This window comes from Sphaerodactylus townsendi, linkage group LG12, assembly GCF_021028975.2.
Source record: "Sphaerodactylus townsendi isolate TG3544 linkage group LG12, MPM_Stown_v2.3, whole genome shotgun sequence".
NCBI lineage: Eukaryota > Metazoa > Chordata > Lepidosauria > Squamata > Sphaerodactylidae > Sphaerodactylus > Sphaerodactylus townsendi.
In genome coordinates, this window is record NC_059436.1 from 50,432,949 (window position 1) to 50,459,787 (window position 26,839).

The following is a 26,839-nucleotide window of genomic DNA, read 5'->3' on the forward strand; positions in this document are numbered from 1 at the left end:
TGCGGCAGAAGGAGCAGGGAGGAAGAGGAGCGACGAGGAGGAGGAGGAAAGAAGCATGAAGCAAGACAGAGGGGGAGAAGAGAACAAGGTCAGACAGAGGAGGGGGGAGAAGCAGAGAAAGGAAGTGAAAGGGAGAGAAGAGAAAAACACAAGGCAAAAATGAGAAGTGAGATTTTTGGTTTACTCCACAGGAAAATCTAACCCAGGTAAGCATCTCTAAAGGTCTCAAGTGCTGCCAAGCATCAGGTGAGTTCTACAGGATGAACAAAAGAATGCATACGCAAAACCACAGGCAAGGATGGGATCAACAAAATGGATGGGGATGCCCAGAGATCCCTGCCTCTCTCTCCCTCCTTCCCTCTCTAGATCCATTTGACTTCTCACAATTCATGCTGAATGGCAGGGGCGTAATGCCCAGGGCACCACCTTGGGGGCATCAAAATGCAGAGTTCGTTTGGGGGTATTTTTAGTGGTTTTCCATTTTTGGCCTGCAGGGGACACAGTTTTTAGGCTAGCGGCACCAGAATCATCAGGGGACTGTTCTTATGCTACCCCCCAAGTTTGGTGAGGTTTGGTTCAGAGAGTCCAAAGTTATGGACTTCCAAAGGGGGTGCCCCCATCCCCCATTGTTTCCAATGGGAGCTAATAGGAGATGGGGGCTACAGTTTGAGGGTCCATAACTTTGGTCCCCCTGAACCAAACTGCACCAAACCTGGGGGGTATCATTAGGGCAGTCTCCTGATGAGACCATGAAAGTTTTGAGACTGTGCCTTCAGAAATGTGCCCCCCTCAGCCTGCAAACACCAATGACAGCAATGCAGAAAACTCAATGCAGAACAAAGATTCTTGGGCAAATTTCTGGGATGTTCCTGCAGGGGGTGCATTTTTGGATGTATCAGCACCAAAATTTCAGGGTATCACCTGGAGACTGTCATGATGGCACCCCCCCCAAGTTGCTGTCAATGGGGAGGATATCCAACTCAGGTTTTGCCCAGGGCTACAGTTTGCCTCGTTACGACCCTGCTGAATGGTGGAGCCTTTATTCTCCGGGTTGGATACCCAGCCATCGTCATGATCTCGTCCCCAATGGTTAAATCCTGCGCTAAGTCCTAAAAGTCACACACATTTTAAGAACCGTGAAAATGTAGTTATCAGAAGCACTGACACCTGCTTTGGAAAGAAGACCTGCAGGTGCTCTTCAAAATGGACATGAGATAAATTTCCCAATTTGTAATTTTCAGAAGGTATATATACTGCATTGTTGTAAAGATGCATTCTACAAGTTGTACATATTACGCAAAAGTACATATATCTGCATATTTGAAAAAGTGTGTTCTTTCATCTTGATGCAGGAGAGGAACTATGTAACCCACTGATCTACTTAAAGCACTGAAGCCTCAACCACTGGTCCCAAAATTCAGCCCTTTGCACCAGCAGTTATAGGAATACAGATATCAGGAAAGATCTTTCCCTCCCTGCAATTTCCACTGAAAATACATAATACTAACCCAAATGGACTACGGTCTGAATCAGTATGAGGCACAGTGCTGTATTCATCTCCCCTGTGATGTTATTAAGGGAAGATGCAGCTCAGAAGTAAAGCAATAGTTTCCGGATTCCATCTCTGGCGACTACAGACAAAGGATATTAGAAGGGGTGTGGCGTAGTGGTTAAGGGGTGTGGCCATTGCAGTGTGGCGTAGTGGTTAAGAGCAGATGTACTCTAATCTGGAGGAACCAGGTTTGATTCCCTGCTCTGCCAACTGAGCTGTGGAGGCTTATCTGGGGAATTCAGATTAGCCTGTGCACTCCAACACATGCCAGCTGGGTGATCTTGGGCTAGTCACAGTTCTTCTGAGCTCTCTCAGCCCCACCTACCTCACAGGTAGGTTTATTGTGGGGGGGAGGGGAGGGAAAGGAGTTTGTAAGCCCCTTTGAGTCTCCTGCAGGAGAGAAAAGAGGGATATAAATCCAACTCTTCTTCTTCTTGTTCTTGCTTACCACCTCATAAGTTAATACTGGTCAGAGTAGACCAGTGGTGGCGAACCTTTGGCAATCCAGATGTTATGGACTACAATTCCCATCAGCCCCTGCCAGCATGGCCAATTGACCATGCTGGCAGGAATGGCTGTAATCCAACATCTGGAATATAAAGAGTCACTCCTAAGATGAAACAAGTACTGATTTATAGTGTACCTTGGTAGATGAAAACTTTGTATATTCATAGGTACATATGTGCCTTTCAAACAGCACTCCCTGGGTGCTTTCCTTCCTTGGAGTGAGCCCAGGTTCTCCTTTGCAATGTTTTCATGCATATCTATTAAACAATAGAACGGTGATAGATTCCTCTGGCTTGCACAATCGTGCCTACCTCAGATGGGTTGTCCACCTTTTTTTATATCAGTGATGGTAAGCCTTTTCAAGACCTAGTGCCCAAACTACAACCCAAAACCTACTTATTCATTGCAAAGTGCCAACAAGGCCATTTAACCTGAATACTGAGGTTTTAGTTTAGAAAAAAATTGTTGGCTCCAAAGGCGCCGTTACCGAGAATTAAGCTTGGTGGTGGCGAGTCGGTGGTTTTGCTTTGGAAGCAACCAGCATAGCGCTTTGAAGCAGATTGAATCAACGACCCTAGGAAGGTTTACTCAGAAGCAAGCCCCATTGCCAGCAACCGAGTTTACTCCCAGGTAAAGAAGTAAGCACAGGCACCAACCCGCCCAACCGAGTCCTACCAGCTCGCCGCAGTGCGCACATGTTGTGCTCAGCGGCCCAGACCAGCCTAGATGTGTGTGGGGGGGGGGGCAATTTTCTTTCCCCCCATGAGCCGAACTCTGTAATGGCATGCCCGTAACATGAGAGAGAGGAGCTCCTGAAGTCTGCCACCTCTGGTACTTGGCGTGCCATAGGTTCGCCACCACTGTCTTATATGATCAAACTGGCACTTGTAACTGTATCTGATTTCATGATTACTTGGCACCTCACTTAAAACACACACACTTCTTACATAGTTCAACAATGGGACCAGGGTGGGGGTTCATGGGGTCACAATCTTCCAGGTGATCACTGCCTAGGACTAATAAAAGGAAACACTTCTTCACGCAACGTGTGATTGGTGTTTGGAATATGCTGCACCACAGGAGGTGGTGATGGCCCACTAACCTGGATAGCTTTAAAAGGGGCTTGGACAGATTTACGGAGGAGAAGTCGATCTCTGGCTACCAATCTTGATCCTCCTTGATCTCAGATTGCAAAGGCCTTAGCAGACCAGGTGCTCGGGAACAGCAGCAGCAGAAGGCCCTTGCTTTCACATCCTGCGCATTGAGGCTCCCAAAGGCACCTGGTGAGGCCACTCGCGAGTAGCAAGGAGTGCTGGACTAAGATGGACTCTGGTCTGATCCAGCTGGCCAAGCTAGTTCTTATGTTTCTTATACCCGTTACGGCATTGGTTTATGCACAGAGCGCCTTACTCCAAGTTTGATTCTAGGAGATAGAACGTATGTATGTCTGTATGAGCAAGTTGTGGCAGGATTAAAGTATGGTTACTGTTATCTAGAGATCATAGGGTCTACCACAATGGCCCGCTTTCCATACGCAGGCGGAATATGAAAAGCTGACCTAGGGGATGTAAGCAAAAGCAGCATTGGTTTTCGAGGCAGCGCCCGGCTTGGGAGGCGCCTTCCCCCCCCACCCCGAGGCGACTTCCCAGCCCGTGTAATAGCCAGCCCTCCCGGCTGGCGTCGCCCGAGGCCCATAAGGGAACCGCGCCCCCTTTGCACCCTCGTCGCGACCCTGGGCGGCCGGCGCGGGGCAGGGGGGGCGTGTCCCTCTGGCCTCGGCAGCTGCGAGCTTGAGCTGGTATGGGGAACTGTGGCTCGTCCCAGCTGAGTTCGAGGACCGTCCATGCGGCGGGGACGGCGGTCCCAAGCGTCTCGAGGTCCAGCGTGAGTAACACCGACCCAACCCCTTCCGCCTCTGTGCAGAAGGGGCCTATGTTTGGATGTGCTATTACAATCAGAGGGCAAATCACAAACCTATTCATTATGTTGCTCATGGCAATGTTATTGTGATACAAATATAAATCACTGAGCATCCTGGCTCTTGTTTGACATTCCTAAAGACTTACAAAAATTTGAAAGACCCTTCTTACCAATCTACACAGCTTTAGTTTGTGCCTGCTACCTGAACATAACATTCATCCCAGGTGATTTAAAGGGCAAGGCAAAGCACTAGAAAGCTTATTTCTTTAACTCAATGAGACACATTTAAGTAATCAGGAAAAAAGGATCTTGCTAAAAAGCCAGACAAGTTCACTACATTGGAGCTGTTGTCTAATAGTCCATAAATCGCAACCATCACCCATCCCAACTCTGCAATTTAGTTGGGGGGGATGGGACATTGTGTACCAGAAGCTAAAGCTTTTGGGGGAAAGGGCTATTTAGATCTGGAGAATAGAAGAAAGGGATAAATGCTTCCTCACAATACTACTTCCTCCATCTTCAAAGCAGTCCCATGAATTAAGTTTATAGAAATGGAGGAAATCCTCATCAAAGATTTAAAAAAAGGTCAGGAAATCCTAATCACAGATTTTTAAAAATGCAGGATATCCTAATCAAATACTTCCACATCATACCTAACTTGGCCGTCAGATCTAACCGAACTCTAGACAATGTGTACAGATCACATAGAACTAGTTTTCAAAAATTACTTAGAATATAACCAATCTAGCAATCTATGCAAAAACAAAATCCCACCAGAGTCCACTCCAGTAACAAAAAAGCAAAAGAATGTAGGGACTCTGGCAAACTTAACTGGTCTTATACCATCTTAACTGGTCTTATACCATGCAGTTCAATGTAGCAAAATGTAAAGTGATGCACATAGGGGCAAAAAAATCCAAACTTCACATACACACTACAAGGGTCAGTGCTATCAGTCACAGACCAGGAAAGGGATTTGGGCGTCTTAGTTGATAGTTCCATGGGAATGTCAACTCAATGCATGGCAGCTGTGAAAAAGGCAAACTCTATGCTGGGGATAATTAGGAAAGGAGTTGGTAATAAAACTGCAAAGATTGTCATGCCCTTCTATAAAGCAGTGGTGCGACCGCACTTGGTGTACTGTGTTCAGTTCTGGTCACCACATCTCAAAAAGGATATTGAAGAGATAGAAAAAGTGCAGAGAAGGACAATGAGGATGACTGAGGGACTGGAGCACCTTCCTTATGAGGAGAGGCTGCAGCGTTTGGGACTCTTTAGTTTGGAGAGGAGACGTCTGAGGGGGGGATATGATTGAAGTCTATAAAATTATGCAAGGGGTAGAAAATGTTGACAGAGAGACATTTTTCTCTCTTTCTCACAATACTAGAACCGGGGGGCATCCACTGAAAATGCTGGGGGGAAGAATTAGGACTAATAAAAGGAAACACTTCTTCACGCAACGTGTGATTGGTGTTTGGAATAGGCTGCCACAGGAGGTGGTGATGGCCACTAACCTGGATAGCTTTAAAAGGGGCTTGGACAGATTTATGGAGGAGAAGTCGATTTATGGCTACCAGTCTTGATCCTCTTTGATCTGAGATTGCAAATGCCTTAGCAGTCCAGGTGCTTGGGAGCAACAGCCGCAGAAGGCCATTGCTTTCACATCCTGCATGTGAGCTCCCAATGGCACCTGGTGGGCCACTGCGAGGAGCAGAGAGCTGGACTAGATGGACTCTGGTCTGATCCAGCTGGCTTGTTCTTATGTTCTTATGTTCTTATGTTCTCAAATAGAGGTTGGGGGACTGTCTGTAAAAGATGTCATACTTGAAAACCTTGTCTCTCCCCCCCATCCTTATCATAATTTGCCATTCTATTCTAAATGCACCCGAAAACTAGGCCATGCCTATCATTAAACACGACCCAACACAAGCATTAATATCTACAATGCATCTCAATAAATTATACGGAAGATTTTTATGGACATTTTTTCCGGTCTTTTAAGTGACAAAATGGTTTCTTTGTATTTTTTTTTAAACCCACAAATCTTACAGACAATTAGGGGCCCCTAATATAAATTCTAGTTATTGAGGCAATCTGGGTGATTATCTGTGTAAAGAATTTCTGATTGTGTGGCTACAAAAAAGGGCTTTTGTGTGTACACGTGCCCCCATGTGTTTAGAGATTCTAAATTTATGCAGAGAACTCTGTTGGGCAGATGGGTCAGTGAAGGAGCCTTAGAAATAGAAGAAAGCAAAGAGATTCAGAAAATAATTATGGCATGGAGATAACAGAGATGGAAGATGGAGGAGAACAGGCAAAGCTTTGGTCAAACTAGAATTCATGTGGGATAAATTCAAACTGGTGCTGGTTATTATGCAGCAACTGAATATGCTAAAGACTGTCTCAGGCCAATTACCCATCGGCACTGGGGCACACAATGGGACCAGAAGAAGAAGAAGAAGAAGAAGAGTTTGGATATATATCCCCCTTTCTCTCCTGCAGGAGACTCAAAGGGGCTTACAATCTCCTTGCCCTTCCCCCCTCACAACAAACACCCTGTGAGGTAGGTGGGGCTGAGAAAGCTCCGAGAAGCTGTGACTAGCCCAAGGTCACCCAGCTGGCGTGTGTGGGAGTGTACAGGCTAATCTGAATTCCCCAGATAAGCCTCCACAGCTCAGGTGGCAGAGCGGGGAATCAAACCCGGTTCCTCCAGATTAGATACATGAGCTCTTAACCTCCTACGCCACTGCTGCTCCTTAGAAGCACGTTGGGGCAAGAAATCTTGTCCTGAGTCTCTTTCTCTTGCCCTGTGCAAAGAAGAAGTACATTTTCCCCCCCGATATGCTTCCGGTCCCTCCGTGCTCCCCTGCGCCGGTGGGTAATCCGACATTGTCACAATTTTACTACACGCCATTTCCCCCTCTAGGTGTTAGTTATTTTGTTGACTAATAATTAATGATTTTAGTTGGTCCTGATTATTTTGGTCGACCCTGCTACAGAAGATTTTTTCCCCAATTTAATAAAGTTTAGGATATGTTTGGTAGAACCCGACAGAGACTTCTTAAAACCCTCTCCCACGTTAGGGCTACCCGTAGCACGTCCGAAGCATCCCAGATCCCGTCTGGGTGTGTCTGACTTTCACAAGGCATCCACTAAAAGAAAAAAAAACTTTACCTTCAAAAGGAACTAAGCTGGGAATGAAAGCAAATGTGTACTTGGGATTCTGTGTTTGGAGTTCACAGAGTCTTTTAAATTTAATTTTTGGGTTTGCAGGGGCCCAGTTTGCCCAAGGTGCTCAGGAAAGGGGTACACAGACTTCCCCTGTGCTGTTTTCCTAATAGGAAGCAGCCTTGAGAGCTGCTATGTGTCCATTTTGGGGAAATTTACAGGTCAGTGGTGGGATTCAAATAATTTAACAACTGGTTCCGGTGGTGGGATTTAAATAATTTAACCACTGTTTGTTTACAAGCACCATTTTAACAACTGGTTCTGCCGAAGTGGTGCGAACCCAGAGGTGGGATCCAGCAGGTTCTCACAGGTTCCTGAGAGTAGGTTACTAATTATTTGCGTGTGCCGAGAGGGGGTTACTAATTGGTGATTTTTGCCTTAGTTACGCCCCTCCTCTCAGCAGTAGCGTGCAGAACTTGAAGCAGTCTAGCAGGAGGTACACCGGCATGCGTGGCAGCCTGCATCTGCGTGCATTAGTTTCCCGCCCAAGGACCGGCGCAGTGGCTGCGTCCTTGCCACAGCCCCGCCCAGGAATGCCCCGCCTCTGGAATGCCCGGACACGCCCCAGCCCCATTGGCGCTACGCCACAGTTTGAATCCCGCCACCATGGGAACCTGTTACTAAAATTTTTGGATCCCACCACTGAACCAACTCCCAGCTCCTATACGCCACTGACACTTAGACGCACTCTTGTATCAACTGGGGAAAAAGGAAACCAACCATTCTTCATGTCAATTTTAAAGGCACTTTCACTACAGGAACAAATTAACTACTCGAGTGTAGGGAGAGGGGGTGGGGGGGGAGAGAAAGAAAGCGAAGAGTGTAAAAATAAAGGCACGTACAGAAAGGGGATTTGTAGAAACAAAGACAATGGTGACTGGCTAATGGGAAAATTAACACAGAGCGGTGGTGGGAGTGGGGGCATGAAAAGTTGGCCCTTCCGATCCAGTTGTTTGGATGATGCTGTATACTTGGCAGCCTACGGACCCCCTATGGCACATTTCTGGGTGCTCCCCACAGCCACAGACCCACACCCCTCAAAAGGGGGCAGCAGGGTAGAAAAAAAGAAAGCTCCTCCCAGCATTCTAGAACCCTGAGGAACCTCTGAGGGGTTTTGCCCCGAATCCGGGCTGCAACGCAGAAGCCTGTCTTCACGGCCTCTAGATGGCGTGACTGTGAGCCTTGTTTTTCGCTCGGTCTCAGTTCACCACAAAGAACATTCTAGCATACTCCACCTTTTCACCCTGCGCAGTTACCTGCTCCCAAACGGCCAGCTGGTCCAACATGCCGAGGGTCCCAAGTGCCCACTCTCAAGGGAATCAAATGCCTTTTTTTTTTTTGGAGGGGAGCAATACCTGGTGGCCGACCTGAAGCAGCAAATGGTACCTAAGAGAAACGACGGTGTCTCTCCTATCTCTTTTGCCCCACGTTTTTTCGGCGTTGGGAAATTGAAGTTCTGTGTTCCTCCCACGACAGCCCATCAGAATCAAAGAGAGTGACAGCTAGAAACCTTCGGGACAGCCCATTTCAAGAGGTCAGGAAATGGTGGCCAAGCAATCAAGAGAGGAGAGACCTTTTTTAAAAAATTCTCGTCAGCCATTTGCTGCTCTTCCAGGGCAGGACACAAACCGAGCCAATCAGAAAGCACGCCAAGCTGCAGAGGTTTTAGAGCCAATCCGTGTGTCCGCATTTATAGCTCTAAGGGACATATGCACTCACCCCTATTAATGGGGAAGACCGATGTAGCATCTCAAGAGCAGCACAGATGATTAGACAGCATTGTCCACCAGTGGCGTAGCGCCCATGGGACGGGGGCGCGGCGCCCCAGGGCAGGGGCATGGCCAGGGCATGAAGGGGGTGTTCCAGGGTGGGGCGGGGCGGGGCAGGGCAGGTGGCGTTGTGGCAGGGGCGCAGTTTTCCCTCGCTCCACCCCTGTTGTCCACACCTTCCAAAAACATGTCCTGCAAAAACATGTCCTGCAGTGAGTCACGGGGAAAAAAACCACGAGCAGCAGGTTTTCATCATGATGCAGTATGAACCAGGGAAAAGCTGGCTGTGGTGGGCACCTATTGGCTAGCACCTAGAACGTCACCAACTCACTTTCCTTATAGATTAGGGCACTTTTGTGACAATTATTAAAATAATTTGAATTATTCTTAAGGTAATGGATGAATAACATTACAAATAAATTACATGGTCAACTGACGCTTACGGTACAGGACAGCAGTTATTAGGATTTAACTAAGAGTTATTTACATTTAAAAGAAAAAGGAAGGAAATCAGCCAGCTTCACTAGGGGCGAGGCAAGACTATGCCCTGAGACACCTTCCTGACATGTGGAGCATCACGGTCTATGCTGGTAAGCATGCCTGTAATATATATTGGGGAAAGCAGGTGGAGAAACGGAGAAAAGGACATGCCGCAATCACTCTAAACACGCATCTGCCGTGCGATGCTGCATCTGTCTTCACCCGAAGAATTTATAGCTGATTCACATCCCATTTTGAACCGCTGAAGATCTAAAGAAGCTCCGAAATGAAATTATAGTGCAGATCAAGTGATATAGTGCAGATCAATGATGCTAGAGAAGGGAGAGAATTGTAATCTTTTTTTTTAATTGCTTTTAAAAATGCCAATGATCCTTTCGAGCAATGGAAGAGCAGCTGTTCCTCACAGGGCAATTGCAGTGGGACGCTTGAGCTTGCTCACGTCAGTATAAATACACCCTCTTTCCAATGAAATAAACTGGAGGACACTGCCACCACAGCTGATGACACCTCTCAAGCTTGCCCATATTTTCTTTCTGATTGGCTAGGAAGCTCCCAGTTGGTTTCACCCAGGTCTAGTCATGCTGTTAAGGAGGGTGGTTAGATAAACAACAGAGTGTCACTGGCAGGCAGGGGTTTTCACCCGGATCACATATGCTGTGCTTCAGCCAGCGGGCGGGTGGACATGAGCTTGTTGGAACTCCATGCTGACTTCCAGGTTACCTTCTTGGTGCACTGTCTAACGGTATTGATTAACTCCGAAATGACCATGTCCACACATTTCACGCAAGGTTCTTTAATCTTCTTCACCTGCTTTTTCACAATGGTCTCAAAAGCCATGTCGGGCGTGAACAGACCGGTTCTAAACACCCAGGACGAGGGTGGGGGGGATAAGACAGAGCAGGAGGGAGGTGGAGGGGTCGGGATGGGGCAAGGAGAACGTCATAGCATTACATATAAAAATTTCAGAGCAGTCGCTCACATTATAGATAACCGGCTCGGTAGTGCTGGGTGGCACTTAAAAACTCGGCGCAGGGAGGGGGAGGAATCCTACATCAACCCGGGCTGTCTCAGGCCTACAAAGTCTGCTTTCAGAGACAAAACTGAAATGTTACAACAGCTTTTTGATCTCTCTTTTTTCTCACCCTCTTTTCGTAACATCTAGTTAAATGCATTTGCCCACTGCCTGCTACGGATTATTCAGCAATGGTGCAGTGCGATGAATACCTTGATGGGATCATGTCACACCTTGTTATCAACTGTACTAGACAGCACGAGGGAAAAGTGGAGAGACAGAGCAGCCACGGCACCTCTGAGCCTCCAGCAAAACGTTTATTTAAGCTTCGAGATCTTTGTTTTCTAGCCGGGACCCCCACTGTGGTGGGAATTGGCACCGGGAAAGGGTGGTCAGCCTCTTGTGGGAATACTAGACCTTTATGGTAAGGTGACCAGATGGTCACCTTTCTAAACCGGGACAGGGGGTAGGCGGCCGCCCATGCGCGCAGCCGCAGGAGCACACTGCCTTCTGGGTCTTGCTGTTTCCCGCCCTGTCACAGGGCAGGAAAAGGCAAGCCCCAGAAGGCCGTGCTCCTGAGGCCGCGTGCGTGGGAGGCTGCCGCACTGCCTTGCGCCCCAGAAGGCAGTGCGGCAGCCTCCCAAAAAACGGGACAATTTCAATAACCTGCGGGACGCGGGACAAATTGTTATAAGGCGGGACTGTCCCGCCAAAAGCGGGATGTCTGGTCAGCCTGCTTTATGGTTCATTATCTCTATGTACAGCAGTAGCACAAAGCCTCTATCCTTTCCTCACCCTCAATGATTTGAGACTTGTGCCGGATAAATGGAATTCTCTTGATTTTGGGGAGTTGTCAGAAAACACAAGAAATCGTACAGGTGACAAAAGGAGGTCCATTTGCAAATGTTTCTTCGTCCTTATGGGAAATTTAAGATGGTGAGATTCCCCCGGGTTTTCAACTAATCACTGTTCTGCCCAGATTGGTATGCTCTGAACAGGATGGTCAAAACTGCATCTCCCGCATTGCATATCACAAAGAAACAACAGGTTGCAGTCCATGAGGCGCTTGATAAAGCCCCTATATGGCAATCTGTCAGGGATGGCACCTAATTGATTGAGGCGCATTCCTATATCAATCGCCCAGATACAATCAGGCTATATTGGTACAGGAATGCACCTCAATCAGCTAGGTGCCATATTGGTACAGGAATGCACCTCAATCAGCTAGGTGCCATATTGGTACAGGAATGCACCTCAATCAGCTAGGTGCCATATTGGTACAGGAATGCACCTCAATCAATGGAGTGCCATGTTGGTGCACAGGGAATACACCTCAATCAGCTAGGTGTCATATTGGTGCAGGAATGCTGCGTCCAATCAGCTAGGTGCCATGTTGAATTTTCTAGGAATACACCTCAATCAGCTAGGTGCCATATTGGTACAGGAATGCACCTCAATCAGCTAGGTGCCATATTGGTACAGGAATGCACCTCAATCAGCTAGGTGCCATATTGGTACAGGAATGCACCTCAATCAGCTAGGTGCCATATTGGTACAGGAATGCACCTCAATCAGCTAGGTGCCATATTGGTACAGGAATACACCTCAATCAGCTAGGTGCCATATTGGTACAGGAATACACCTCAATCAGCTAGGTGCCATATTGGTACAGGAATGCACCTCAATCAGCTAGGTGCCATCCCTGACACCACCCAGATGGATTTCCCTGCCTCATGCCTAACTGAGAGCCCCTGCTCCCCAGTTCCCACTGAGGCCAGCTATCACCGGGTAGGAACCAGCCCTCCCTACCTCCTCTCTCTACAGCATCTAGATATAGCTCACCCAAATATCCTTTCCCCTAGCAACATTCTTGTTCTGTTTTATTCGCCACTTGCATGGGGAGGGGTATTTCTGCAAGCTGCTTTGGAAGCCAATTTTGATTGACAAGTGAAATCAAAGTATTACAATTCGTATTCTGACAGGATTAATTGACTTGGTTTATTCAGACATTCTTGTCATTTTTGTTTCTATGTTGGGTACTCCTCATGCGAAGCATCTTGGAAAACAATACCAGTTTCTATGAAAATAAGACAGGGCCTTATATTAATTTTTGCTCCAAAAGATGCATTAGGGCTTATTTTCAGGGGATGCCTTATTTTTTCCCCATGATTTTGCACCCCCCCCATGTGACCAGATCAGCTGCGCTGGGGAATCTGTAACTAGGGCTTATTTTTGGAGTAGGACTTATATTTCAAGCATCCTCTAAAAATCCTGAAAAATCATGCTAGGGCTTATTTTCGGGGTAGGTCTTATTTTCGGGGAAACAGATTGTGTGTGTGTGTGTGTGTGTATCTATATACATCTCTCACTCTCTCTCTCTCTCTCTCTCTCTATCTATCGATCTATCGATCTATCTATCATCTATCTCAGTGATGGCGAACCTTTTCGAGACCGAGTGCCCAAACTGCAACCCAAACCCCACTTGTTTATCGCAAAGTGCCAACCCGACAATTTAACCTGAATGCTGAGGTTTTAGTTTAGAAAAAAACGGTTGGCTCCCTCTTCCTCTGCCCCACCGGCTCGAGCAGGGGCCAGCCTGCTCTAGCCTCCAGCAAGTTCCGCACGCACCGCTCTGTGCTTCTCTAGCATCTCTGCCTCCTCTGCGCCCCCCCCCTCGGGCAGCAGCCCCCCCGGAGCACAAGCACCAGGCCCGCCAGCCGAGTCCTCCCTGCTCACCACGGTGCGCGCACGTTGTGCTCAGCAGCCCAGGTCAGTCTAGATGTGTGTGGGTGTGTGGGTGTGTGATTTTCCACCCCCCATGTGATGAACTCTGTGTGCGCGTGCCCACAGAGAGGGCTTGGCACCCGTGCCATAGGTTCGCCATCACTGATCTATCTAAATCTATCTATAAAGATCAGGATGTTTATGAAGCTCCTCGATGGCTGCAATTCACCACTGGTAGACGGCGTACTGCCCAGAGGGTTCCGCAAGATTGACCAGCATGTCCGACGCCAACATGAACAGACGTGTTGCAGACTGGATGACCCTTGTAACCGGGTCGTGAGACTGAGCCCCAGTCTACTATTTAGAAAAGGCATGTCAAACTATAGCTGAGGTGGTGGTGAGCATGTTATTTCCCACAATGCATTTTTCAGATGACACCACATCCTTCCCCACAGGAAATGGAAGGGAAGCTTTACCTTGCGTTAGGGGAACAGCAGCAAGCCAACGGGGACGAACAGTGGAAACCTACCCACGTGTTTGAAAGCAGACAGGCCAAGCGAGGGTTTCTGCCTGTCTGCCAACCTACCATACCTCTGAAGTCTTCTGGGACCCATAAGCTTTAGAGAGAGCGTCAAAGTAATGAAGCAGAGGCTGTGCCTCTATTGCAGTGATACATGCCTGATACCATGGATATTCTTGATGGCATAGCTGATTTCCCGACGAAGCTCCTTCTCATCGAACTCCATCTGCATCGAGAGGGAAATGAATGAGGGATGAGTCATAAAAACTGACTTACAACATGCATAGACCAGGATGGGAAAGAAGTCCCCACCACAGAAGATGGCGGACAAAGTTTGTGGCCAATCTGCTGGTAGCCCTGGCCCCTCAAATGATGTATTGAGCCTTCATGTGGGCTAGGGCCTTTGTTGTGCCACGGCTGGCCTCCATGGGCCTGGTGGGAACAGCCAGGCCCCTGAGTTTCTCTTCCTCCAGCTGTCCGGGCCCTGCAGGATCTTGGTGAGAGTTCCGCAGGGCCTGTAAGACGGAGTTGTTTCGCTGGGCTTTTGGAGTGTCCAGTCGCTGACAGGTGCCCCCTGCTCCCGCCTCCTCCTCTTCCTTTTTATCTTTTGGGTCCCTCGCCATCTATGGGACTCCATTTTCCCCTTTTGGGAGGTTTTAATGAGGGCTTATTAGTGACATTGTTTTACTTGGATGCAGCCAAGTGCGTTTTAAACTGTTTTAATGTATTTAAGGGTTATTGTATATGCGATTTATGTTGTTCACCGCCCAGAGCCCTTCGGGGGTAGGGCAGTATAAAAAACCCAATAATTAATTAATTTTATTAATTAATAATTAACATTTTATTAATTAATATTAATTAATTTTATTAACTAATATTAATTAATTTTATTAAATAATATTGATTAATTAAATTAATTAAATTAATAAATAATAAACAATGAAATTACTAAATAATAAATAAATAATACATAAAATTAATAAATAAAAAGCAGTGGCGTAGGAGGTTAGGAGCTAGTGTATCTAATCTGGAGGAACCGGGTTTGATTCCCCGCTCTGCTGCCTGAGCTGCGGAGGCTTATCTGGGGAATTCAGATTAGCCTGTGCACTCCCACATACGCCAGCTGGGTGACCTTGGGCTAGTCACAGCTTTTCGGAGCTCTCTCAGCCCCACCCACCTCACAGGGTGTTTGTTGTGAGGGGGGAAGGGCAAGGAGATTGTAAGCCCCTTTGAGTCTCCTGCAGGTGAGAAAGGGGGGATATAAATCCAAACTCTTCTTCTTCTTCTTAATTAATTAATTAATACTGTGTGAAATATACGCCTGTGGTACAGACCAGCAGTGAGCGACCGGGATCACAGGCTGGATGGGTGTCCATGTCGGCGCCGTTTTTAAAAATAAAAGACTGTTCCTGGCTTCTGTCACACTCTGGTGTCTTTAGCTTATTTGACCAAGAAGCCAAATACAGGATGAAACTGTCCAGCTGGAGGGGGAGAGCTGTGCCTTCCTTCTGTACGGTTCTCACTATGTTTTATGGGTTGAATTAAGCAGGCTGGTATAAGCAAGCTTGAGAAGTAATGGCAAGACCCCCCCTCCACCCAAGAAATGGGATGTTCCAACTTCAGTCTGTAAAGCAGGGATAGTATTGACCTACAGTAGAAGGCCAAAACTGCAATGCCTTTCTGTAATGCCATAATGTGACTGCATTGAGAATACAGGGCTGGCTGCCCAACATTATAAAGGGTATAATGCAGCCGGAACAGGAGCAGAAAGGGCAACCAAAATAATCAAGCTCACTGTGAGGAAATTGCTAAAAACACTGAAGTCCAGGTTTTGGGAGGCAGAAGCAAGGAATGGGTTTTATCATAGGGGCCCCCGGTGAGTTGCTCCCCCACTCCTCCCTTCAGGCCGCTTCCACGGCACAGAGCAGCCTCTGCAGCCCAGAGCAGCCCCCATGAATTGGAGCAGGCTGCTCTTTCAACTATAAAAAGGTAAGTGAGGTGTATTTGGGGGGGGGGGGAGTACACAGGGTGGGGAGGGTGCCATTTTGCTCCAGGCGCCATTTCCCCTTCCTGCGGCACTGAGTTTTATGGTCTGAATGTAGGCTTCCTAGCAGCACCTGGGTGGTCACTGTGTCAAACAGGAGGGTGGACTAGATAGACCTTGGTCTGATCTAGCAGGGCTCTTCTTATATTCTTATGTTAATGTTGTTTTGAGAGTGAGCAGAATGTACATTGTAAAGTACTTTACACACTTAACGATGTAGGGATGATAACAGTAAAGAAAACACGAACAGAAGGAACACAACAAGACAATTCATGGAGAAAGACAGAAAATCAACCTGTGAAACTAAAGGATGTGCCTGAATTAGGGCGATGGAGAGAATGTTTTACCTTCACCAGCTCAAAGGGGAACCGTTCATGGAAGATGCGATTGATCCTAGCACCTCCAGACAGCTCATAGGTATCAATCTGATCCCCAGAACCTTCAATGCGTTTCTCAAAATCCACAGCAAACTGTTGAACCATCCTACACAGAAAACACCACGAGAGGAGATATAGCATCAAGGCTGTACTTCTATCCAATGAAATAGGAACATGGAAACAGCATTGTGTTGTGTTTTGTACCAGCTTTGACTTATGAGCCAACTGTGACACTACCTTTTGTTGGAACTCCCATCATCCATCGTACAGTAACGACCCAAACTATGCTATACATGCACCTTGGAAGTCAGAGAGTACAGTTGGCACAGAGGCCTGCAGGCGGCTTTCTGATAAGGAAGGCTGTAGAGAACATATCACACCAATAGCAGCACCCAGACACTGGCTTCAGATTTGCTTCCAATTCAAAAGGTCTTGACCAGCTATACATTCTGGAATGTCTCCTCCCGGCACATTCTGCCCAACAAATTCAGTTAGAATGGAGGGGAAGGCCTCACTCTGGCTCATTCCGCACATGCAGAATAATGCACTTTCAAACTGCTTTCAGTGCTCTTTGAAGCTGTGCGGAATGGCAAAATCCACTTGCAAGCAGTTGTGAAAGTGGTTTGAAAACGCATTATTTTGCGTGTGTGGAAGGGGCCTCTGTGTTCTCTCCTTGTTGAAAGTGAGATGGTTGGGATGGAGAGCGCTTTATCTGTTGTAGCTCTCACTCTTTGGAGCTGCCTGCCCAGGTGATCTGTCACGGTGTCCAAATCCTCCACCCACTCCAGTCCAGCAGTTGACCATGATGTCTCGCCAGACCTCCAGTTTGGATTCTGCTGCTACCAGTAAGGTGGAGGGGGGAAAACTTGTCTTCATCCCCACGCCTATCACCAAGGTGCCCTGAATGACTGGCAGATAACAAAGAAAAATACACTGTGTTGAGGCCCAGAGTACACCCCTATTTTTCTGTGTGCTCCAACATGGTGTTTGTTTCTTTTTTATACTGGAGTTTCCTTTGTGTTACCTTCAATTTTATTTTCTTAGTGTCCCACTAAATTGGAGCAGCATGGCCATTAGTGGTTAAGCCAGACAGCTAAAAATTTCTAATCTAGAGGGAACCCGGGATTTGATCTCTCCGCTCTGCAAGGCTTGAGCTGTGGAGGCTTATCGGGGGAATTCAGATTAGCCTGCACACTCCAACACATACCAGCTGGGTGACCTTGGGCTAGTCACAGTTCTCTTTGGCGTTCTCTCAGCCCCACCCACCTCACAGGGTGTTTGTTGTGAGGGGGGAAGGGCAAGGAGATTGTAAGTCCCTTTGAGACTCCTACAGGAGAGAAAAGGGGGATATACCCGTATATACTCGTGTATAAGTCGACCCGCATATAAGTCGAGGCACCTAATTTTACCACAACAAAACTGGGAAAACGTATTGACTCGCATATAAGTCGAGGGTGGGAAATGCAGCAGCTACTGGTAAAAGTCAAAAATAAAAATAGATACCAATAAAATTACATTAATTGAGGCATCAGTAGGTTAAATGTTTTTGAATATTTATTTCAAAGAAACCAGTAAACTAGCTCTGTAAGTGGACAAGAGGGGTCAACAAAAGAACAATATGGTCTCTAAACAATAATTTTAAAAAAGTACGAAACAACCTTAGCTCAACCAGCAAACTAAGCTAAAACACGAGAGTTAAAAATCCTTTAAAACTGGATTTTGGTCAGGGGGAGGTCAATGTTTATGTTAGCAGTACCCAACACATTCTCAGCAGAGTATCTTTAGGAGACCCTCCTGATGACACCACCCAGGTTTGGTGAAGTTTGGTTCAGGGGGTCCAAAGTTATGGACCCTCAAAATGTAGGCCCATCTACTATTAGCTCCCATTGGAAACAATGGGGGATGGGGCACCCCCTTTGGGGGTCCATAACTTTGGACCCCCTAAACCAAACATCACCAAACCTGGCTGGTATCAGCAAGAGATTATCCTGATGATACCACCCAGGTTTGGTGCAGTTTGGTTCAAGGGGTCCAAAGTTGTGGGCCCTCAAAATGTAGCCCCATCTACTAGTAGCTCCCATTGGAAACAATGGGGGATGGGGCACCCCCTTTGGGGGTCCATAACTTTTGACCCCCTGAACCAAACTTTACCAAACTTGGCTGGTATTATCAGGCGAGTCTCTTGAAAAATCCCTGAAATTTTGGTGCCACTAGCCTAAAAACTGCGTTCCCTGGCGGCCGACAAAGTAAAAACCCTGAAATATTTTTTAAAATACACCTGACTCGCGTATAAGTCAAGGGGGGCTTTTTCAGCACAAAAAATGTGCTGAAAAATTCGACTTATATGAGAGTATATACGGTAAATCCAACACTTCTTCTTCTTCTAAATGACTGACCAGCAGATGCTCCATTTAGGAGCAGGTGATGCCATCAAATGGGTGTGAATGTAATGGGAACATGGTGACTTTCCAACAAAGTTCCTCCACTCTATATCTGAACCTTGAAGGAGGAGAGATTGAGGCATTAGAAAGGATAACCTACACCGCTCATAACTTTATAAAGATCCACACACTTGCTGCTGCTTGCTTACTTCTCATTGCCAGGTGAAGCTACATGAATAACTTGGTTCTGCCTACTGATGCTGATGGTTCTTTATCTTGAATTTACCTGGCATGTTTTAAAACGTGTTTCTAATAGCCTGTTTTGGCCCTATATTATTAATACAGATTTTTTCCCCTTTTTGGAAAATCACTCTCAGAGCAGAAAAGCAACAAACAAACCGATAGAATAAAGTCACTCACTGAAGCAAAGCTTTGGTCTTGCGGGAAGGGTCGTCAGGGCGGAAATTCTTATACTCTTCCACTTCTTTCTCAATGGAAAGGAGCTGGCTTTGGAGTTTGTTCCGCAGGCCTGGCAGAGTGTCTCGAATGTGATTGGTCAATTGCTGTGGAACAAAGTGAAAACATTAAGAGGAGGTTTTTTAAAAATCCTTTTCAATAAAGCGGATACAACCATCTCCAAAGGAGCTTTCCTTCAACTTAAGTGGGTCTCCCGTTAGAGGAACAGAAACTTAAGTTGGGGGAAGGCTTTGAAGGCTGGAAGAAGGCTTCAAACTTTGGTCAGTGGAATAGCAGGACAGGGATTGGAGCAACACTACTATGATTGCAGAAAACAATTTTGGCCTGACACAGTGGCAGAAAAGGAACAGGGCAGTTCTGTCCTTCACCAGCGGACTGGTATTTATGGCACTGGAGGTGGCGGATGGGGACAAAATTATTTCAGGTAAGGAGAAATTTGCTAAAAAGATCTTGCCATTGTGGTGCACGCCCAGGTAACATTCTGATTAAAGTACTGCAATGCGCTGCATCTGGAGCTCCCCTTGAAAATGTCCAGAAGCTATAACTGGTACAAAACTGGTACATTTCTTCCCCTCCCTTATTGTGACATTATGAATATTTACATGCTTTTATAGAATTGTTTATTTTAATATATACTCCATTTTAAATGCTGTTTTTATGTCAAAATGTTTTGGTGCTTGCCACCTTGTTTGGGTGGAAAGGTGGCATAGAAATGTTTAAAATAAATAAATAAGACCACTAGCCTAGTTCTTTCTCCCCACCCCATTCAATCTAATTCCAGTTAATAACATTGCCTGAATATAGGTGCCTTCACTAATACAGATGAACTTATTTTCCAGTAACACAGAGTGTAATAATAGTCTGTCCAGTCTAAACCGATAGATTTCAATGGTCAAAGGCTCATTCCGCACATGTAGAATAATGCACTTTCAAACTGCTTTCGGTGCTCTTTGAAGCTGTGCGGAATAGCAAAATCCACTTGCAAACAGTTGTGAAAGTGGTTTGAAAACGCATTATTTTGTGTGTGCGGAAGGGGCCTTAGACTGAACTGGAGTAACTCAACATGTTAAAATTCAGTTTAATCATGGTTAAGAATTCCAGCAACTGGGAAAGGTCACTTAACTATTGAACTCATGTGCTACCTTCAGCTTTCCATCCCTGTACTCCAAGACTAAAGACAGAATTCTCCAGTTAACTGTGATTTCTGAATGTGAGTAGATGTCACTAACTGAGGCTAGTTTATTTTCCAGTAACTAGCATTCTCAACCACAGTTTAATCCTGATCAAGAATCCCAGTAAGAAGAACTAAATTCAATGAAAGTGCCTCTATTTTGATGCCACCACTAACTAAAGTTTATTGAAAAGTTCCATTTTCAGTTTTGGCTTTCTCAAGGTGACCAGACGTCCCGCTTTTGGCGGGACAGTCCCGCTTTAAACCCATTTGTTCCACATCTTGCGGGGTTTTTTTAACTCTCCCGATTTTTGGAAGGCTGCCGTACTACCTTCTGGGGCGCTCCCCTTTTCCCGCCCTGCTTCTTAGTCGCTAAGCATGGAAATGGCTCTAGAAGGCAGTGTGGCAGCCTTCTGCTGGGCCAAGCTGCTGCCTTCTGGGGCGCTCCCGTTTCCCGCCCTGTCACAGGTTTAAAAAGTTGAAAATCTGGTCACCTTAGACTTTGCGTATAACGGGAGCAGAGAGGGAATACTGGAGTGCTTCATCCTCATGAACAAACTGATCTTTTGTGACACCTGAACAGAGCCTATGGCCGTTTCCGCACGGTCAGCTGAGCAGGGGTGCATTGGCATAGTTCATGCCGATGCGCCACTCCCAAATGCCTCTTACCTCCTGCTGCCTTCTGTTACTTTGTGGAGGCCAGGAGACACACCCCCATGGCCAGAGCGACACCACTGGGGTCAGAGGCCAGGAGGGGTGTCCCCTGGCCTCCACAAAGTGACAGAAGGTGGCAGGAGGTAGGAGGTGTCCGGGAGCAGCACAGGAAATAAGCTGGCTTCCAACTGGTGCCATTCGCTCAGCACCGGATGGAAGCCGGAGTTTTCAAAAAAACTCACTCAGGGAGCGAGGTTCAAAAACACAGTTTCAGGGAGAAGAGAGTGGCGCCACATCGATTTGGTGGCAGCGTCTGTCCCCCCCAAAACAGTGCAGAAACAGTTTTAAAATGTGATTCTTCCGTTTGTGATACTCCTCATGGAAGGTCAATTCTCTGCCGAGTCAATTCTCCAGCTGTCAGCACCTGGTTCAGTGTTTTCTGCAGGAAGGGGGTGCCCATGCGATCAGCCATGTGCCTATATGCTGGGTGGGACAGAAAAAACTTCCTCTCTGCAGCCAGTGCAGCTGAAATATCCTTCTTTCCATCAATATCCTTCTGGCTTCTGTTGACCACACCAATGTAACCTAGGTTAAAAACAGAGCAAAAAGTTAGAGGGTCAAGACTCATAAATTAGAAATGTAGACAGTGATGGCTATAACCACATGGCCAGGAAATAGATAATAGAGCTTGAAATGTCTTCTGAAAGTCGACAAGTAGGGGAGTCATGAAAGATAAATCCTTCCTTAGGTGACTTCCAGGAAATGAAGATAGAAGATGCTGTGGCCCTTTCCACACTTACCTTAAGCCCCGCGCTACTCTCCTCAAGTAGCGTGGGCTCCAGCTGCACTCCCCACTTCAGGGGTGGCGAGAACGCAGCCGCCCCGACGCTGCCTCTCTCGTGCCCCCTCAGCACGCGTAATTCCTGGCGCCTTTTGATGACCCCGTGCAGAGCGCGGGGTCGTGGGGAAGCCGGAGTGCGCGCCAGGAATTGCACGCGCTGGGAGTTGCAACCTTTGGACAAAGGTAAGTGGGGAAAGGCCTGTGACATCCTGAAACAGTTGAGAATCACAGGAAATCTTGCTGTCTTCAGGTTGTGAATAGAAGCAACGTAATTCTGTTAGAAAACCCCCAAATAATTTTCTACCTCCCCCAAAATTATGTAAATAATGAGGGGAACAAGTTCCACAAGGAGAAACTAGGAAATGTTTGGCAGGGGGATTGATCCAGCACTCTGATACTTGAGTAGGGAAGAGGAAGAGTCTGGAATTCACAGGTCTTATAATTTTCCCCCCATAAATTGTATATCTAATTCCAAACTATGTCTGCTGCGTAGATCAAAAAAATCTACACAATGGAGAGAGTATAGATGGGAGGATTGTTTCAACAAACTCAGGGAACTCCCCAGATTTATAGAAGAATCTGAAACTTTATACAGTGAGATCACAAGTAATCACCAAATGGTGATGGAAAAAAGGTAGCAGCGTAGAAGCCAGAGGAAGGAAAGGAAAATATATAATTTGAAGTTGGGGGTGGAAGTACACAATGTAGAAGACAGCATGTCAAGGTGGAGGTGAAAAATATGCATCAAGGGATTGGTGAAGAGGCAAAAAGCAATACAAGGAAATAAAATCTCCTCTTCCCTGAAAGTTCTCATAGCTTACAAAAGACACAGTTGCACAAAATGACTAAGGCCTGCCTCCAGACATTTAACACAATGTACATTCAAACTGGGTTTTTCTCAGTGCTCTTTTGAAGTTGCGCTGAAAGGCAAAATCCACTTGCAAACAGTTGCCAGAAAGTGGCTCTGAAAACGAGATTATTTTATGTGTAAAAGGAAGGGGTCGGTGCGGGAGTTGTTGGCAGAATATAAGGTGGTCCCTCATAATAACAATGGGACTAAAAGTTTTCTCTTTATATGTGGAAAGGCTCCCTCCTATTGTATTCAAAGCAGTGCCTAGTTATTTAGGCACACAACATGTGTAATACATATGTTACATATTATAACATAATACGTTCTATATTAAAAGAGGACACCTCACAAGTTCCCAGCACTGAAATAAATTGTGGATTCAACATCTCATCCAACATTCAAAGCAGTAGATCAGGAATAATTTCTGCATAAAAAGTGCAAATGTCAGTGTTAGGCCATGTAAACACTTTGAACGGTGAACCTGCCGCGTACCCACAGTCACACCATCTTCATCTGACCCACACGCTTCCAAAGCAAAATCACACTTGTAAGGTGACCAAATTTTTAGCTTTTTTAAGTGGGGTGCGGTATGCATGCCAAGGTGAGTAGGATCGCACTGATCATTCTTGGGCGCTCCCCAGATACAGGGCGGAAGCCAGGAGTAAACTTAGAAGGCAGGCGCGGCAGCTGCTGGGAGGCTGCTACACCTCGCTACAAAACCCTGTTTCCCGCCCTGTCACAGGGGAGCGCCCCAGAAGGCAGTGCAGCAGCCTCCCGCGCTGTCTTCTGGGGTGCTCCCGTTTCCCGCCCTGTCACAGGAAGGCTGCCGCACTGCCTTCTGGGGTGCTTGTTATTGATCCCAGTTACCTCCTCATGCTCTGTCTCCACAGCTAATTCCCCCACTTAAAGTGGAGACTGCCCACCTGGGGGACAATCGTCCCAAACAGGACAGAAAGAAGAATACATGGAAGAAAAAGAAGAAAAGGGCCCCCATACCTCTCCGTAGTGGAAGCAGCTTGTTCTCTAGAACATCTCGAGCATCAGTTCCTTCATCCATCAAATCCAGTTTGGTGATGACTCCAATGGTACGCTGGCCTGTCAAAGGCAAAAGAAGACACCGCACACCTTGAACCAGAGGTGGGATCCAACCAGTTCTCACCACTTCTCTAGAAGTGGTTACTGATTTTTTTCTGAGTGCCGAGAAGGGGTTACTAAAGCAACCTCCCTGCCCAATAGGGACTGGAGGTGCGTGTGTGCGGCAGCGCCACTGTTTGAATCCCACCACCATCGGAACCTGTTTTAAAATTTTTGGATCCCACCACTTCCTTGAACCCCTTAGTCGGCTTCATTTCACCAGTTGGCTTCATCCAGTGGTGGGATTCAGCAGGTTCGCACCACTTCAGCAGAACCGGTTGTTAAAATGCCTCTTGTATACAACCAATTGTTCAATTATTTAAATCCTACCACCGGAACCGGTTGTTAAATAATTTGAAGTCCACTATTGGCTTCATCCCTTGTTTCTGACTAATGAGATCCCCATTCCCATGTGCCAATAGCAGAAGAGGACCAGAACATGTGGTTAGCGTAAACTCTAACACTCAGCTTATATATAGTACAAGTTCTCTGACAAACAACCTCACCAGGTGTTTGAGAAAAGCAGCACAGAGCAGAAATTCCAGTTGTTTTGCTATGGGACGATTTGGGCAATAAGACTGCAGAATAGAGACCGTCATTCAAAGGATAATTTTTGAAATTCAGCCTTGCAGCAAACCCTGAAGGTTTTAACAGTACCCTGTTTCCCCGAATATAAGACATCCCCTGAAAATAAGACACAGTAGAGGTTTTGCTGAAGCGCGAAATATAAGGCATTCCCCCTAAAGTAAGACGTAGCAAAGTTTTTGTTTGGAAGCAAGCCCGACGAACAGAACACAGAAAAATAAGACATCCCCTGAAAATAAGACATAGCGCATCTTTGGGAGCAAAAATTAATATAAGACACTGTCTTATATTCGTGGAAACACGGGGTATGTGCTTTACAGGACTGAGAATGTCTTATTGCATAAGAATGCAAGAGTGGGCCAGCCCAATGGTCCATCTAGTCCGGCATCCTGATTAAAACCGTGGCCAGTCAGATGCCACAGGAAAGCTCATGAGCAGCGCATGCAGACAAACAGCCCTCACCTACCAGCTGCTCTCTGGTCTCTGATCCCAGAGGTTCCATTCAGCTGGCCCTATCCTCCATAAATCTGTCCAACCTTTTTTCAAATCCACCTAAACCAGTTTCCATTACCACATGTTGTGGCAGAGAGTTCCACAAGTCAACTACCTGTCGCGTGAAGTAGGGCTGGCTGCTTTGAATCTTGAATCGACTACCAATCAGTTTCATAGGATGACCTGAAATCCTAATATTATGGGAGAGGGAGAACATTTCCCTCTTTGCCCACTTTCCCTGCAGTAACCTGTTTGCTTTACTTGCAATCCCCTTTTTGATTATCTCTAGCATGGAATTTGCCTTTTTAAAATTGTTAGTGCTCATTGAGTTGACACTTCTGGTACGATATTCATGTTATTCGTACAAGTCTTGGTTGTTTTGGTTGTTGTAACCCTCTCGTTTGGTTTTTCACTACATAGCACTTTGTTGGCAAGCGGATAACTTAGCAGCTCAGTATTTCTCTCTAGCCTCTGGAATGTCATGCCCATTGGAACAGTGGCGGAGCGCCAAGGGGACAGGGGGTCGTCATGCACCAGGCGCACGCCTGGGGGACGGAAAATCGCCTCGGTCCCTCCCCCTTTTCCCACGCCCCCCGTGTCGCCCCCCCCCCTTCCCACACTTACCTACGTTCCTTTTCTTTTTTTGGTACTTTTTGAGGCTGAAAAAAGCAGCCTATTTACAGTTCAGGCTAAAAACTGCCTGAGGAACTATAGTTCCCAGGAGACCTTGGGGCTCACAAGGTCTCCTGGGAAGTATAGTTCATCAGGCAGTTTTTAGCCTGAACTGTAAATAGGCCGCTTTTTTCAGCCTCAAAAAGTACTAGAAATAGAAAAGGAACGTAGGTAAGTGTGGGAAGGGGGGGCGCCGCGGGGGGCCATGGGGGGGGGCGGAAAAAACACACTGTTCACCAGGCGCAGTTTGGCCCAGTTATGCATCAGAATGTACCAGAAACAACATGAAGAATCAGAAAAGCCAGGAAGAGTGCTGCAAAAAGAAGAGATGGGCTTACCTTGTGGATCAACTTCTTTTGCAATCTTAAGAGCGTCTGAGTTGGCCAGATCAGAATTGGCTGGGGACACTGCTAGGATAAGGCAGTTCTCTTTGGTGACAAACTGCATGAGCATGTCACGGATTTGGAACTCAATGTCCGGAGGTTGGTCTCCAACCGGTACTTTAGTCATCCCAGGTAGATCCACCAGGGTCAAACTCAAGACTAAATAAGGAAGAAGGAAAAGAAGGAGATGAGGTTCCAGTGTGAGTAAACTGTGGTGTTGCTGTGGGATGCCTAATAGAAGCTGTGTATTTCCCTGAAGCATTTTACAACTCTGGGAACAAAGTAAAGACACTTCGTGTTCAAATGTTTGGAGAACAGATGATGGAAGGCTGTTCAGTGTGATAACGTGAAAGCAAAATCTCTGCCCACAGTGCTAACAGCATTAAAGAATCGCCCCGCTAGATCAGACTGAATGCCCAGTTTGCTTGGCATTTTGCCTCTAAAAGTAGCCAGCGAGAAACCTATAGGAAACTAGCCTGGAAAGATAACCATGTGGAGAAAGGCAGCCCCGATATTTGTCCCAATAGTGTGGTAATCAAACATATACTTGTCCTGATTCCAGTACTATTGTAGCTAATATCTATAACTAGACCTCTGCTCCATGAATTTGTCTAATTCTTTATTGTGCGATATCTAAGCTGGTAACCAGGAGGGAATGCAGTGTGGTGTAGTCAATGGTGGGATTCAGCAGGTTTGCACCACTTCAGCAGAACCGGTTGTTAAAATGGTGCTTGTAAACAACCACTTGTTAAATTATTTGAATCCCACCACTGGGTGTAGCCCAGTCTCATCAGATCTTGGAAGCTAAGCAGGACTGGTACTCGGGAGGGTATCAGGGAGTGCTCGGGAGGGTATCAGGGAGTGCTTGGGAGGGTATCAGGGAGTGCTCGAGAGAGTGTAAAGGATTCTATGGTGTTGATGTTCAGGACAGCCGCCTGGCCTTGACTGAGTTCCATAACCCGGGCAATGGGCCAGCATCTGCGGCGGAGACTCTGGCGGAGACCTTATCTCTGCGAGAGAGATGAGAACTCCGTTCCCATGGGGA

The 26,839-nt window shown here is 46.7% G+C and overlaps 1 protein-coding gene across 10 annotated transcripts in view; it reads right to left on the bottom strand.

The window, feature by feature from the left end:
• The window catches only part of DNM1 (dynamin 1), a 221,228-nt gene that overhangs the window by 116,968 nt on the left and 77,421 nt on the right, over positions 1–26,839 (bottom strand). For 8 of the 10 annotated variants that reach the window (XR_007245887.1, XR_007245886.1, XM_048512474.1 and 5 more), the window contains exons 4-10: positions 25,750–25,953; positions 23,525–23,623; positions 21,262–21,422; positions 18,956–19,098; positions 16,125–16,260; positions 13,892–13,959; positions 10,198–10,336 (exon numbers count right to left, since the gene is read on the bottom strand). Coding sequence is in view for 8 of the 10 variants with exons in the window: in XM_048512474.1 (XP_048368431.1) it covers positions 10,198–10,336; positions 13,892–13,959; positions 16,125–16,260; positions 18,956–19,098; positions 21,262–21,422; positions 23,525–23,623; positions 25,750–25,953 (950 nt within the window). In the remaining 2 variants the exon portion in view is untranslated. The remainder of the gene's footprint in view (positions 1–10,197; positions 10,337–13,891; positions 13,960–16,124; positions 16,261–18,955; positions 19,099–21,261; positions 21,423–23,524; positions 23,624–25,749; positions 25,954–26,839) is intronic. The other 2 variants (XM_048512475.1, XM_048512473.1) reach the window with 1 other exon arrangement.